The sequence below is a fragment of the Xenopus tropicalis genome, chromosome 4 (assembly GCF_000004195.4).
Source record: "Xenopus tropicalis strain Nigerian chromosome 4, UCB_Xtro_10.0, whole genome shotgun sequence".
NCBI lineage: Eukaryota > Metazoa > Chordata > Amphibia > Anura > Pipidae > Xenopus > Xenopus tropicalis.
Window position 1 is genome coordinate 4026160 of NC_030680.2, and position 15977 is coordinate 4042136.

General features: G+C 50.4%; 2 protein-coding genes across 2 annotated transcripts; both read left to right on the forward strand.

The window, feature by feature from the left end:
* The first annotated feature begins 1746 nt into the window (after window positions 1-1746).
* LOC116410233 lies at window positions 1747-7682 on the forward strand. The gene is made up of 2 exons (XM_031900380.1): window positions 1747-1865; window positions 4138-7682. Exon 2 carries the CDS (start codon window positions 4166-4168, stop codon window positions 6464-6466), a length of 2301 nt encoding a protein of 766 aa, XP_031756240.1. The 5' UTR covers window positions 1747-1865; window positions 4138-4165; the 3' UTR covers window positions 6467-7682.
* Window positions 7683-11378: 3696 nt separating this feature from the next.
* On the forward strand, window positions 11379-15091 carry akip1 (A-kinase interacting protein 1). The gene is made up of 5 exons (XM_031900381.1): window positions 11379-11486; window positions 12951-13098; window positions 13596-13676; window positions 13827-13928; window positions 14323-15091. Exons 2-5 carry the CDS (start codon window positions 12961-12963, stop codon window positions 14497-14499), a joined length of 498 nt encoding a protein of 165 aa, XP_031756241.1. The 5' UTR covers window positions 11379-11486; window positions 12951-12960; the 3' UTR covers window positions 14500-15091.
* The last annotated feature ends 886 nt before the right edge of the window (window positions 15092-15977 follow it).

Here is a 15977-nt window from a genome sequence, read left to right on the forward strand (position 1 = left end):
AGTGGGGTCCCTGACTGATGTACAAGATATGTGTGAGATACAGATCATTATCCCCAAGGTTTGGGGGTGCAGGAGTATAGGGGGGCCAGTGGGGTCCCTGACTGATGTACAATATCAATATATGTGTGAGATACAGATCCTTATGCCCAAGGTTTGGGGGTGCAGGAGTATAGGGGGGCCAGTGGGGTCCCTGACTGATGTACAAGATATGTGTGAGATACAGATCATTATCCCCAAGGTTTGGGGGTGCAGGAGTATAGGGGGGCCAGTGGGGTCCCTGACTGATATACAATATATGAGTGAGATACAGATCATTATCCCCAAGGTTTGGGGGTGCAGGAGTATAGGGGGGCCAGTGGGGTCCCTGACTGATATACAATATATGAGTGAGATACAGATCATTATCCCCAAGGTTTGGGGGTGCAGGAGTATAGGGGGGCCAGTGGGGTCCCTGACTGATGTACAATCTCAATATATGTGTGAGATACAGATCATTATCCCCAAGGTTTGGGGGTGCAGGAGTATAGGGGGGCCAGTGGGGTCCCTGACTGATGTACAATATCAATATATGTGTGAGATACAGATCCTTATGCCCAAGGTTTGGGGGTGCAGGAGTATAGGGGGGCCAGTGGGGTCCCTGACTGATGTACAAGATATGTGTGAGATACAGATCATTATCCCCAAGGTTTGGGGGTGCAGGAGTATAGGGGGGCCAGTGGGGTCCCTGACTGATGTACAATATCAATATATGTGTGAGATACAGATCATTATCCCCAGGGTTTGGGGGTGCAGGAGTATAGGGGGGCCAGTGGGGTCCCTGACTGATGTACAATATATGTGTGAGATACAGATCCTTATGCCCAAGGTTTGGGGGTGCAGGAGTATAGGGGGGCCAGTGGGGTCCCTGACTGATGTACAATATCAATATATGTGTGAGATACAGATCCTTATGCCCAAGGTTTGGGGGTGCAGGAGTATAGGGGGGCCAGGGGCACTGATGCAGGATATAATGAGAGGGTGGATTTGGGGTGAAGTTTAGTACAGGATAGATTCCAGCTCACTATGAATCTCCGACAAGCCCTAAGTGGCGCCCCCCAGTGCCCGGCTATTTCCCGGCAGGCAGTCAGTACAGGCGGAATTCCTATAGAGCGGATCAGAGCCGCACGTGACTCACATTGCTAAACCCTCTCCCGGGGCAGAAAAGACGAAATGGAAAAATGAAAAAGTCATGAAAGAAATTCAGCTGGAACAGAACGGGGGTCTCCGGCATTAACCCCCCCATTAACCCCCGCTGCTTCTTATGTGATCTGAAATAGAACCTGTACCCAGTCTGTAAGTAAGGGTTATTGGGGGTGAAATGGCCCAGACTGGCTGGGACTGGGATATGTACCCCCCCTCACCTGGGCTGGGACTGGGATATGTATTCCGGATGTGCCCAGGAGGTGGCGCTGTAGAGACATTGCCATTTCCCTATAATAAAGAACTCACCTGACTGGCTCCCTGGGACTGGGATATGTAATTCCGGATGTGCCCAGGAGGTGGCGCTGTAGAGACATTGGCATTTCCCTATAATAAAGAACCCACCTGACTGGCTCCCTGGGACTGGGATATGTAATTCCGGATGTGCCCAGGAGGTGGCGCTGTAGAGACATTGGCATTTCCAGAGCCGCCCTGACTGTTCCCCTGGGAGCTGCGTGTAAAGTCACTGCGCATCTGCGATTCCGCTAGTGTCCAGCTGGTGGCAGTGTAGCTTCATTGCTTTTGTAAGAAGAACTTCCGGGCTGGAGTATTTATTCCGTCCCGGTGTTTCTGTACCGCTGGTCTGTGCTGTGTCAGGCGGTTCCGGGGTCCTGGCGGGAGTGCAGGTTCGTAGCAGCAGCGGGAAGGCGAGTGGGTCTGGGTGGGATACGGGGCGGGACTGCGAGCTGTCTGTCTGCCTGGGGGGCTGTTCCCTGTAAAACGCAATCCCACCTGTGTATAACACCCCCCCCCCCCCGCCTGTAATAATAGTCTGTCCCACCTGTATATGGCAATTCATGGGAGTTTACGGACAAGGATAGTCCAATGCACAGGGCAGGGGGATCCACTTTGTGACTCATTGCCTGGTGTTTTTCCAACAATGTGTATTGTTCCTTCTGTTATATCCGTCTGTGTGACTGCTAATATCCTTATCATTTACAGTAGGGGGTACATTATCCCTTATAATACATGAGTGATACTCAGAGTTCCCTGTATAACTCAGCCTGCAGCCTTGTGCCTTTATATGGGCACAGAACCCCTCAGTGACTGCTAATATCCTTATCATTTACAGTAGGGGGTACATTATCCCTTATAATACATGAGTGATACTCAGAGTTCCCTGTATAACTCAGCCTGCAGCCTTGTGCCTTTATATGGGGGGCACAGAACCCCTCAGTGACTGCTAATATCCTTATCATTTACAGTAGGGGGTACATTATCCCTTATAATACATGAGTGATACTCAGAGTTCCCTGTATAACTCAGCCTGCAGCCTTGTGCCTTTATATGGGCACAGAACCCCTCAGTGACTGCTAATATCCTTATCATTTACAGTAGGGGGTACAGTATCCCTTATAATACATGAGTGATACTCAGAGTTCCCTGTATAACTCAGCCTGCAGCCTTGTGCCTTTATATGGGCACAGAACCCCTCAGTGACTGCTAATATCCTTATCATTTACAGTAGGGGGTACAGTATCCCTTATAATACATGAGTGATACTCAGAGTTCCCTGTATAACTCAGCCTGCAGCCTTGTGCCTTTATATGGGGGGCACAGAACCCCTCAGTGACTGCTAATATCCTTATCATTTACAGTAGGGGGTACAGTATCCCTTATAATACATGAGTGATACTCAGAGTTCCCTGTATAACTCAGCCTGCAGCCTTGTGCCTTTATATGGGCACAGAACCCCTCAGTGACTGCTAATATCCTTATCATTTACAGTAGGGGGTACATTATCCCTTATAATACATGAGTGATACTCAGAGTTCCCTGTATAACTCAGCCTGCAGCCTTGTGCCTTTATATGGGGGGCACAGAACCCCTCAGTGACTGCTAATATCCTTATCATTTACAGTAGGGGGTACATTATCCCTTATAATACATGAGTGATACTCAGAGTTCCCTGTATAACTCAGCCTGCAGCCTTGTGCCTTTATATGGGCACAGAACCCCTCAGTGACTGCTAATATCCTTATCATTTACAGTAGGGGGTACATTATCCCTTATAATACATGAGTGATACTCAGAGTTCCCTGTATAACTCAGCCTGCAGCCTTGTGCCTTTATATGGGGGCACAGAACCCCTCAGTGACTGCTAATATCCTTATCATTTACAGTAGGGGGTACATTATCCCTTATAATACATGAGTGATACTCAGAGTTCCCTGTATAACTCAGCCTGCAGCCTTGTGCCTTTATATGGGCACAGAACCCCTCAGTGACTGCTAATATCCTTATCATTTACAGTAGGGGGTACATTATCCCTTATAATACATGAGTGATACTCAGAGTTCCCTGTATAACTCAGCCTGCAGCCTTGTGCCTTTATATGGGGGGCACAGAACCCCTCAGTGACTGCTAATATCCTTATCATTTACAGTAGGGGGTACATTATCCCTTATAATACATGAGTGATACTCAGAGTTCCCTGTATAACTCAGCCTGCAGCCTTGTGCCTTTATATGGGGGGCACAGAACCCCTCAGTGACTGCTAATATCCTTATCATTTACAGTAGGGGGTACATTATCCCTTATAATACATGAGTGATACTCAGAGTTCCCTGTATAACTCAGCCTGCAGCCTTGTGCCTTTATATGGGGGGCACAGAACCCCTCAGTGACTGCTAATATCCTTATCATTTACAGTAGGGGGTACAGTATCCCTTATAATACATGAGTGATACTCAGAGTTCCCTGTATAACTCAGCCTGCAGCCTTGTGCCTTTATATGTTCACCCCTCAGTAACTTCTCATATCCTTGTTATTTACAGTAGGGGGTTATCACTTTCAGAGATGAGTAATGTGCTGACACTATATAATTAAAGGATAAGTAAAGTATATAAATTTGGATATTTTAGTGAGACCTTTGTCTTTATGTTGATGTTCCCATAGGAGGAAGCGCCGCGGCGGTACCGGCGCCATGCCGAAGTGCATCGTTTCCCGCTGCCCCAGCTCGTGTTCCAACAAACAGACCAAATCTACGGGGATCGTGATGCACTCGTTCCCCTGCAACCTGGACAGAATCAAGAACTGGCTGCTGAACATTGACCAGAACTTTGGGAACATAGACACGTTCGCCAGTCGGATCCTGGAGGAAAAGAAGAAGCATTCGGACCTGTATCGCCTGTGCTCGGAACACTTCACCCCAGAAAGTTACATCAACACCGGCAAAAGGATGAGCCTCCGACCCGACGCCATTCCCACTGTCTTCAAAGAGCGGCCGCAGAACAGAGGGATAAAGTGCGGGCCGCCTGTCAGACGCCACAGTAGAATAACGAACCCGGAGGGGTCCAAATACGTGGATGTCGGCACCAACACCGAGCCCGTAGTAGTGACGGATATTGGCTTAATGGGCGCCAACCAGGACGGGTCACCTAAACGCGTGGATGTCGGCACCAACACCGAGACGGTTGTGATGAAGGATATCAGCACCCGCACCGATATCTATCATTCCGTGAAGCACCGCGGCACGCACACCGACCCGTTCTGGGGCAAGAAAAATGTCAGAACCAAAACCGATCCACTTTTTGGCAAGAAAAATGCCAGTACCAGCACAGAACCCGCCGCTAACGGCCTTCAACCCCAAGGTGAAATTGGTTTTTCAAAACCGGCAAAGCGCAAGCGTCTGGGCGCGGACGCGGCGTCTCGTTATTCGCTGCTGTCAGACGAGGCGGAGCCTGGGGTAAAGCAAACGCCTTCAAAGCGCAGATACAGAAGCACTAAAAACCCAAATTATATCCCATTGAGCCGCCCAGTGCTGGAAAGCGACACGTCCGACAGCAGCAGCGCCACCTCCGAGGACGATTCCGCGGGGAACGCGGACGAAGCGAGCGCGGATCAGGCGGACATCTTGGTCCACGAGAGCAAGTACATTGTGTTCGAGTCGTGCCTGGACGAGCTGCTGCTGAAAATGAACTGTAGCTGCGGCCGACCAATCGCAGAGCTCATCAAAAGCGTTCAGGGGACCTTCCTGTCCGTGTCGGGGCGCTGCGAGGCCGGCCATGTCCGCCATATGTGGGACAGCCAGCCCAAAAACGGAGGGACCCCCGCCGGAAACATCTTGTGTTCCGCCGCCATTTTATTCAGCGGCAGCCGCTTCCACCAAGTCGACGAACTGTTCCGATTCATGGGGCTGCAGTTCATCGCTCAGTACGCTTACTACCAATACGAGAAGCGATTCCTCTTCCCCGTTCTGGAACGTTCCTGGCAAAGTGAGCGCCGGGCGCTGAGGCAAAGCCTGGCGAGGAAATCCGTCTGCCTGAGCGGCGATGGGCGGGCGAGCAGCAGGCCGGGCAGCAAGTACTGCGCCTACGCCTTCCTGGAGGCCACCGGCAAAAAAATAGTCGACTTCAGCATCGTGAAGAAAACGGAAAAGCAGTCGATATCCGCCGCGAAGAGACACGCCTTCGAGACCTGTCTGAACAGCGTGTTGGCGGAGAAGCTGAACGTGGAGGTGGTCGCCACGGAGCGGCACGAGGGGATACGGAGGTTAACGTGCGAGGAGTTCTCCCCTATTAGCCACGAGTATGACGCCTGGCATTACGGCAGAGCCATACGGAGGAAACTCCTCGCAGCCAGTAGGAAGAGAAGCTGCGGCGACATCGCTGCCTGGACGCCGGCCGTTATTAACCACCTGTGGTACGCGGCCAAGTGCAGCGCCGGGGACGGGGATTTACTCCGAGAGAAATGGCGGTCCATCCTGCGCCACGTCAGGAACGAGCATCAGTGGACTAACGGACTCTCCGCCCATTCCTGCGGCCACCGGAGACTTAACCTCTTAGAGTCCAAGCAGCGCCGCTGGCTAAAGGTCGACTCCCGCGCGTATCAGCAACTGAAGAAAATCGTCACGGACCCCTTGGTTCTGGGGGACCTGACCCACCTCAGTTCTCTCAGCCACACGGATCAGATCGAGGTTTTCCACAGTTTCATGTTAAAGTATCAGCCCAGAAGGGCCCACGTGAGCCTGGAGGCCATGGAGGCAAGTACCAAACTAGCGGCGCTGGCCCACAATGCCAACGTCCACCGGCACCAGTCCGTGGCTAGAATTCCGGGTCGGAATATAGGCTTCCATTCCAAAACCAGGAAACCTTGGACTACCAAGAGGATATACGATCCGGAATCCTCGGCACATTTGTTCCCCGTGTTAGTGAGCGCTCTGAAACTGGCCAATGGGGAGCCGAGCCACAGCTGGGGGGCACGTGAAACGCGGAAAAACCGATAAGGCCTCCTCCTATCACGTTAGGGGTCTTTGTTTACAGTTATAAACTCTCTGGGACGTTCCTCTTTGTTGCCCCCGTGCCTCTGCTTTGGGGTCCTTGTTGCCACTAGGGGGCGATGTGACCAAGAACAGACCAGGGTGTTTAGTTGGGGGGCTCGCCATGGAGAATCTGGGGGTGCTCGCTACTAAGGAACATTGCCACAGGAGTCCAGGTTTAAATGTGGGATCAAAAGGATCTTTAAAAATGACTCCTCACATAATCAGTGGTAGCCAATCACAGCTCTGCCTTCACACAGGGAATGATGTACTGCAGTTCCCTGTCAGGTCCAGTGGCCGCCACCCTACCAGGCTGAGAGATGCTGATATATTATTTGCCCTTTAAGAGAAAACGACAATGCTGAGCTGAGAGCTATAGTACAACAACACTTTGGCCAATTAGCTCTGCTCTATGTGGGGGGGTTTCCTTCTGCTTCCCACGTCACTTTCTTACCTTTTCCTATTGGCCTTTTTCTTTTATTATCCCATTTTCTTTTACTGCACTCCTGCCCCAGCAACAGACCTGCCCTACTGCCCCGGGGGGGGGGGGCAAATCAGGCCTCTTCCCATTTGCTATTTATGGATTCACTTTGGGGGCTTGGTGGGCACAGGGTTGGGGGGCAGAAGCTGCACTGACTGAGTCTACAATGTGTTTTCTTTGACCCCTTCACAGGTTGGGTGGAAGTAATAGCCCATTAAAGGGTAAGTAAACCCTCACATATGGCCATATGTTATATCCTGCACTTACTGCACCAACATAAAGGCCCAGCGTCTCTATAGTAATAATGATCCCGGCCTTCCCAGTTGTCACAGGAGCCCCCAGTCTTAGGGGCATATTTATTACAATGTGTAAGCCAGGGGATGTTGCCCATAGCAACCAATCAGCAATTAAATTTGAACACTCACCTAAAAGCTAGAAACGAAAGCAAAGTCCTGATTGGTTGCTATGGGCAACATCCCCGGTGATGCTGGCTTACACATTGTAATAAATATGCCTTAGTGGGAGTGTCTGTGGGTAAGTGACTGAGGGGCACAGCGATGGGAGGAGAACGGCGACTTATGGTACCGAATGGTCTCACTGTTATGTTTTTAGTACATTGTTATTGTCTTCCTTAATGTTTTTTATAAAATGTATAAAAATCTTTTAAAAAATCAATATATTATTTGTGTTCTGTCACCTACATTTACTGTGTATTCTGTGTCCGGGGGGGATAGGATCTGTGCCACTGTGACAGAATGCTCTGTTATACAGATAGCTAGAATCTCAGCCATAAAGCAGGGCAGGACTGCTGCTTACAATGGGGGGATCAGATAGGATCTGTGCCACTGTGACAGAATGCTCTGTTATACAGATAGCTAGAATCTCAGCCATAAAGCAGGGCAGGACTGCTGCTTACAATGGGGGGATCAGATAGGATCTGTGCCACTGTGACAGAATGCTCTGTTATACAGATAGCTAGAATCTCAGCCATAAAGCAGGGCAGGACTGCTGCTTACAATGGGGGGATCAGATAGGATCTGTGCCACTGTGACAGAATGCTCTGTTATACAGATAGCTAGAATCTCAGCCATAAAGCAGGGCAGGACTGCTGCTTACAATGGGGGGATCAGATAGGATCTGTGCCACTGTGACAGAATGCTCTGTTATACAGATAGCTAGAATCTCAGCCATAAAGCAGGGCAGGACTGCTGCTTACAATGGGGGGGATAGGATCTGTGCCACTGTGACAGAATGCTCTGTTATACAGATAGCTAGAATCTCAGCCATAAAGCAGGGCAGGACTGCTGCTTACAATGGGGGATCAGATAGGATCTGTGCCACTGTGACAGAATGCTCTGTTATACAGATAGCTAGAATCTCAGCCATAAAGCAGGGCAGGACTGCTGCTTACAATGGGGGGATCAGATAGGATCTGTGCCACTGTGACAGAATGCTCTGTTATACAGATAGCTAGAATCTCAGCCATAAAGCAGGGCAGGACTGCTGCTTACAATGGGGGGGATAGGATCTGTGCCACTGTGACAGAATGCTCTGTTATACAGATAGCTAGAATCTCAGCCATAAAGCAGGGCAGGACTGCTGCTTACAATGGGGGGATCAGATAGGATCTGTGCCACTGTGACAGAATGCTCTGTTATACAGATAGCTAGAATCTCAGCCATAAAGCAGGGCAGGACTGCTGCTTACAATGGGGGGATCAGATAGGATCTGTGCCACTGTGACAGAATGCTCTGTTATACAGATAGCTAGAATCTCAGCCATAAAGCAGGGCAGGACTGCTGCTTACAATGGGGGATCAGATAGGATCTGTGCCACTGTGACAGAATGCTCTGTTATACAGATAGCTAGAATCTCAGCCATAAAGCAGGGCAGGACTGCTGCTTACAATGGGGGGGGATCAGATAGGATCTGTGCCACTGTGACAGAATGCTCTGTTATACAGATAGCTAGAATCTCAGCCATAAAGCAGGGCAGGACTGCTGCTTACAATGGGGGGATCAGATAGGATCTGTGCCACTGTGACAGAATGCTCTGTTATACAGATAGCTAGAATCTCAGCCATAAAGCAGGGCAGGACTGCTGCTTACAATGGGGGGGTCAGATAGGATCTGTGCCACTGTGACAGAATGCTCTGTTATACAGATAGCTAGAATCTCAGCCATAAAGCAGGGCAGGACTGCTGCTTACAATGGGGGGATCAGATAGGATCTGTGCCACTGTGACAGAATGCTCTGTTATACAGATAGCTAGAATCTCAGCCATAAAGCAGGGCAGGACTGCTGCTTACAATGGGGGGGGGGGATGCTCTGTTATACAGATACACAGACAAACACACGTAACATTCCAGGGGCCGCACTGATATAATGTCAGTAAGACAGAGGGTGTCGCTGGGTGGCAGTGCCAGTATGTGCAGCAGTAAGTGCCACTCGCTATACACAGAAATCTGCGCTTGATTGGCCGGGTCACTAATGAGCAGCATTGGGCTGACAACTGGATGTTCCCTCGGCCCATGGGATTTTCTGTCCAACTCAACAAGCCACAAAAAGGAAAGGAATCATTTTGGGCTGATGTACAGGTAACAGCCTACTGGTGTCTCTGTGCAATCTCATTGGCCATTGGGACTCGTTACTCCATAAAGTTACTGTTTACTTTTCTTCAGCTGGTGTATAGTGCGTCGCTAGCAGCAGCTCCTCCTCCCGTCCTCTGCTTCCCAACATTCAGGCTTTCAGCCCCAATAATAGAAATATTCTGCACTAATGGGGATCAGCCTAAAGGCCATTTGGGGTGAGTGCTTATTTGTGCCCTGGGTACCCCTGGAACTATAGCGGGGTGACTGTTACCCCAATGTTTCTATATATCTGTAACCTTGTTATGGGCTAAGGGGGCCCAGCCTGAAGGCCAGTTAGGGGGGGATTTGGGGTGAGTGCTTATTTGTGCCCTGGGTACCCCTGGAACTATAGCGGGGTGACTTACCCCAATGTTTCTATATATCTGTAACCTTGTTATGGGCTAAGGGGGCCCAGCCTGAAGGCCAGTTAGGGGGGGATTTGGGGTGAGTGCTTATTTGTGCCCTGGGTACCCCTGGAACTATAGCGGGGTGACTGTTACCCCAATGTTTCTATATATCTGTAACCTTGTTATGGGCTAAGGGGGCCCAGCCTGAAGGCCAGTTAGGGGGGATTTGGGGTGAGTGCTTATTTGTGCCCTGGTACCCCTGGAACTATAGCGGGGTGACTGTTACCCCAATGTGTCTATATATCTGTAACCTTGTTATGGGCTAAGGGGGCCCAGCCTGAAGGCCAGTTAGGGGGGGATTTGGGGTGAGTGCTTATTTGTGCCCTGGGTACCCCTGGAACTATAGCGGGGTGACTGTTACCCCAATGTGTCTATATATCTGTAACCTTGTTATGGGCTAAGGAGGCCCAGCCTGAAGGCCAGTTAGGGGGGATTTGGGGTGAGTGCTTATTTGTGCCCTGGGTACCCCTGGAACTATAGCGGGGTGACTGTTACCCCAATGTTTCTATATATCTGTAACCTTGTTATGGGCTAAGGGGGCCCAGCCTGAAGGCCAGTTAGGGGGGGATTTGGGGTACTTATTTGTGCCCTGGGTACCCCTGGAACTATAGCGGGGTGACTGTTACCCCAATGTTTCTATATATCTGTAACCTTGTTATGGGCTAAGGGGGCCCAGCCTGAAGGCCAGTTAGGGGGGGATTTGGGGTGAGTGCTTATTTGTGCCCTGGGTACCCCTGGAACTATAGCGGGGTGACTGTTACCCCAATGTTTCTATATATCTGTAACCTTGTTATGGGCTAAGGGGGCCCAGCCTGAAGGCCAGTTAGGGGGGGATTTGGGGTACTTATTTGTGCCCTGGGTACCCCTGGAACTATAGCGGGGTGACTGTTACCCCAATGTTTCTATATATCTGTAACCTTGTTATGGGCTAAGGGGGCCCAGCCTGAAGGCCAGTTAGGGGGGGATTTGGGGTGAGTGCTTATTTGTGCCCTGGGTACCCCTGGAACTATAGCGGGGTGACTGTTACCCCAATGTGTCTATATATCTGTAACCTTGTTATGGGCTAAGGAGGCCCAGCCTGAAGGCCAGTTAGGGGGGATTTGGGGTGAGTGCTTATTTGTGCCCTGGGTACCCCTGGAACTATAGCGGGGTGACTGTTACCCCAATGTTTCTATATATCTGTAACCTTGTTATGGGCTAAGGGGGCCCAGCCTGAAGGCCAGTTAGGGGGGGATTTGGGGTGAGTGCTTATTTGTGCCCTGGGTACCCCTGGAACTATAGCGGGGTGACTGTTTGTTATTCGGTATATGAATGTTTCCGCACAGCTGTAATTCAATATATAACCATGAGGTGGCAGTGTGGTACAGTGTTAGTGATGCAGAACCGTTCTTTCCAGCTGATATTGTTTGACCCTTCCCGGCACCTGTAGAAAGCGCTTCCTGTCCAGCCCTGGGAGAGGAGGCAGAGCAGGTCGGTACCGCAGGGAGTGGGAGTGGGAGTGGGAGTGGGAGTGGGAGTGGGAGTGGGAGTGGGAGTGGGAGTGGGAGTGGGGGGGGGGGTAACTGGTTGGGGTTCCCTGCAGTGTATTTATATTGCCCCACAGGAGAGCTTATACCCGGCAGAGGCACAGGGGACGGTTCATATAAATGGGAGAGAATGTGAATATAGTTACTGGGAGTTTCACTGCATGGTTGGAATGAGGCCCTTGGGCCAAAGAGCTTATAATCTATGTGTTGCCTGTGCATCTGTGATTATATATTAGTATCTTCCTACATATATAGTAACATAGGATACAAATATATATTTTCACTTATATGTTCCCATATAACTGCCCCCCCATGTATATGGCACCCCTGTGTATAACTGCCCCCCCATGTATATGGCACCCCTGTGTATAACTGCCCCCCCATGTATATGGCACCCCTGTATAACTGCCCCCCATGTATATGGCACCCCTGTGTATAACTGCCCCCCATGTATATGGCACCCCTGTGTATAACTGCCCCCCCATGTATATGGCACCCCTGTGTATAACTGCCCCCCCATGTATATGGCACCCCTGTGTATAACTGCCCCCCCATGTATATGGCACCCCTGTGTATAACTGCCCCCCCATGTATATGGCACTCCTTGTGTATAACTTGCCCCCCATGTATATGGCCACCCCTGTGTATAACTGCCCCCCATGTATATGGCACCCCTGTGTATAACTGCCCCCCCATGTATATGGCACCCCTATGTATAACTGCCCCCCCATGTATATGGCACCCCTGTGTATAACTGCCCCCCCATGTATATGGCACCCCTGTTGTATAACTGCCCCCCATGTATATGGCACCCCTGTGTATAACTGCCCCCCATGTATATGGCACCCCTGTGTATAACTGCCCCCCCTTGTATATGGCACCCCTGTGTATAACTGCCCCCATGTATATGACACCCCTGTGTATAACTGCCCCCCCATGTATATGGCACCCCTGTGTATAACTGCCCCCCATGTATATGACACTCCTGTGTATAACTGCCCCCCCATGTATATGGCACCCCTGTGTATAACTGCCCCCATGTATATGACACCCCTGTGTATAACTGCCCCCCCATGTATATGGCACCCCTGTGTATAACTGCCCCCATGTATATGTCACCCCTGTGTATAACTGCCCCCATGTATATGGCACCCCTGTGTATAACTGCCCCCCCATGTATATGGCACCCCTGTGTATAACTGCCCCCCCCATGTATATGGCACCCCTGTGTATAACTGCCCCCCCATGTATATGGCACCCCTGTGTATAACTGCCCCCCCATGTATATGGCACCCCTGTGTATAACTGCCCCCATGTATATGGCACTCCTGTGTATAACTGCCCCCTATATATGTGGGGGGGCACATACAGTAAATATTCATTTCCCCCCCCCCGTATCTCCCCGCAGTGGGCGCCGTATGGACTGCCGCTACAGGCGTATGGAAGACTCCCTCAAGCGATCGGCTGAGCTTGGCCGGGATTTGCTGGAGAGGATGAGGAGCAGGGAAGTGGGCTGGGCCTGTTCGGGGGGGCTGCAGGAGGCGGAGCTTACAGAGGTCAGTGCTACAGGATTAGTTCACTTTTGAGTTAACATTTAGTACAATGTAGATAGTCATATTCTGAGAAAGTTTGCAATTGGTCTTCATTTTTTATTTGTAGTTTTTTTTATTACTTCCATTTTCCAGTTTGGCGTTTTAGCAGCTATCTGGTTGCTGGGGTCCATATTACCTTAGTAACCAGGGAGCAGTTTGAATAAGAGATGAGAATATGAATAGGAGAGGGGCTGAATAGAAAGATAAGGAATAAAAAGTAACAATAACAATAAAACTGGAGCCTCACAGAGCAATAGGGTTTGGCTGCCGGGGTCAGTGACCCCCATTTGAAAGCTGCAAGAAAATGCCAAATAATTACAGAACAAAAAAAAAAAAAAATTAATGAAGGCCAATTGAAAAGCTGCTTAGAATTAGCCATTCTATAATATACTAAGAGTTAACATAAAGGGGAACTGCCCCACTGTTGAGAAATAAGGGTTAATATTGTGTTTCTGCCCCAGGCTGTGGATGACGGGGCAAATCTGGAAGAAGCGTTTGCCGTGATGGCCGACTTCATGCGTCGCACCACCGAGCAGTGCGCGGTAACCTCCATTTTGTTTTTATTTCTCCCAAAGACTCTTAAGCCTGTGAGTGGCTACAGGCCCCACCGTGTGTCCCGGGGGGGTTGGGGGGGTAACTGTCTGTATATAATGTATCACTGTGACTTTACCTAATCATTTGCTTGCGTTTAGAGGTATCATGGCTGCTTGGCCAATCAGAAGATGAGCCAACAGGAAGTGGCGCACACGGGCAGGTTTCACGGCAGGAAGTTTGCCCACGGGGGGGCTGCGCAGGTGAGTGTGAATCTTCCTGTAATACAGGGGGGGGCAGAACAGCATTGCGCATTCACCCAGGGCCACCATTAGAAACTTTGGGGCCCCGCACCCCATTATTTACTGTATATGGGGCCCCCCATGAACACAAGTGAGCAGTAGCAACATTCTGGCCCCGCCCCTTGTGTGCGCAATAGAAATCACTCATGTGACCCTATAATGAGCCCTTACTATGAATAATCAATGAGCTAATAAGTCAGTTTATTGGGGGGCAGTGGGGTTCGTCCCTCCTTGCCATTGGCTGCCGTAAGTTTCTGGGCAGTCCCTGCGGAAGTTACGTCAATTGCGTAAGTTTTAGCGTAACTCCCTGCACTCACCCTATGGGAGTGCTCACTTATACCTCTTTATTCTGCAGCGAGTGAGAGTGCGGCCCTGCTCCCCCGTCAGCGCTCAGGGGGGACCCCGAGATATCGCTATTGAAGTGGCCCCGGGCACTTACAGAGTCACGGCGGGCTTACACAGGGCACGGGAACAGACTCACGTGGTGAACATTTGCCCCGGGCAAAGTGTGGATATAACATTCGACTTGTGATGCCCCCCCCCACAGACTCTCCACATTCCCACCTCTGCTGGTCGGAGGAGTATGGACAGGGACTCCCTTGGATTCATGGCCGCTCTGAACTCTACAGTCACGTGACTATGAATTTCTGCTCTGAAAACTGCACTTTATTAATTATTTCCTCGTGTTTTAATGTGATGATGTTTGTTGCTCCTCCCCCCGGGAGCTGACAATCGGCCCTGTATTTATTATAGGAGGTGTATCGTCATTGTGTTGCTGCTCAGAGTGGGAGGAAGGAGCTGAGCAGACGAGCAGCAGGAGACCCTTCCTCCATCACTGTTTGAATGTTAAAGGGCAACTAATCCTGCACCTATTATGTTGGAGCCTCCCGTCACATGGTGAGAGTGCTGGGCACTGAGAGTTCCACTATGGGAGTCTTTAGGAATTCTGGGAGTTGTAGTTTACAGCAGCTGGGTTGCGACAGTGTGACAGCCATGAGTATTATTATATATAGCGGTGCCCCTCCCTGCTGCGCAGTAACACTGACGGCTCCGCCCCCATTATTTAAAGGCACATTGATCTTTTTATAACTATTATATTTAATAAAGATTTTATTCATTCTTGATATTTGATTTTGTTGGTTCCTGGAGGGGCCCCTGTATCTGATAAACACACAGCCAATCCCTCGGCACTGCTACTGTTTGTATATCTGCCCCACTGTCTCCATCTTGCCCTACTGCCTCCATCTTGCCCTACTGCCTCCATCTTGCCCTACTGTCTCCATCTTGCCCTACTGTCTCCATCTTGCCCTACTGTCTCCATCTTGCCCTACTGTCTCCATCTTGCCCGACTGCCTCCATCTTGCCCGACTGCCTCCATCTTGCCCGACTGCCTCCATCTTGCCCGACTGCCTCCATCTTGCCCTACTGTCTCCATCTTGCCCTACTGTCTCCATCTTGCCCTACTGTCTCCATCTTGCCCTACTGTCTCCATCTTGCTCTTCTGTCTCCATCTTGCTCTACTGTCCCCATCTTGTCCTACTGTCTCCATCTTGTCCTACTGTCTCCATCTTGCTCTACTGTCCCCATCTTGTCCTACTGTCTCCATCTTGTCCTACTGTCTCCATCTTGCTCTACTGTACCCATCTTGCCCTACTGTCTCCATCTTGCCCTACTGTCCCCATCTTGCCCTACTGTCTCCATCTTGTCCTACTGTCCCCATCTTGCCCTACTGTCCCCATCTTGCCCTACTGTCTCCATCTTGTCCTACTGTCTCCATCTTGCTCTACTGTACCCATCTTGCCCTACTGTCTCCATCTTGCCCTACTGTCTCCATCTTGCCCTACTGTCTCCATCTTGCCCTACTGTCTCCATCTTGCCCTACTGTCTCCATCTTGCCCTACTGTCTCCATCTTGCCCTACTGTCTCCATCTTGCCCTACTGTCCCCATCTTGTCCCCTACTGTCCCCATCTTGTCCCCTACTGTCCCCATCTTGTCCTACTGTCTCCATC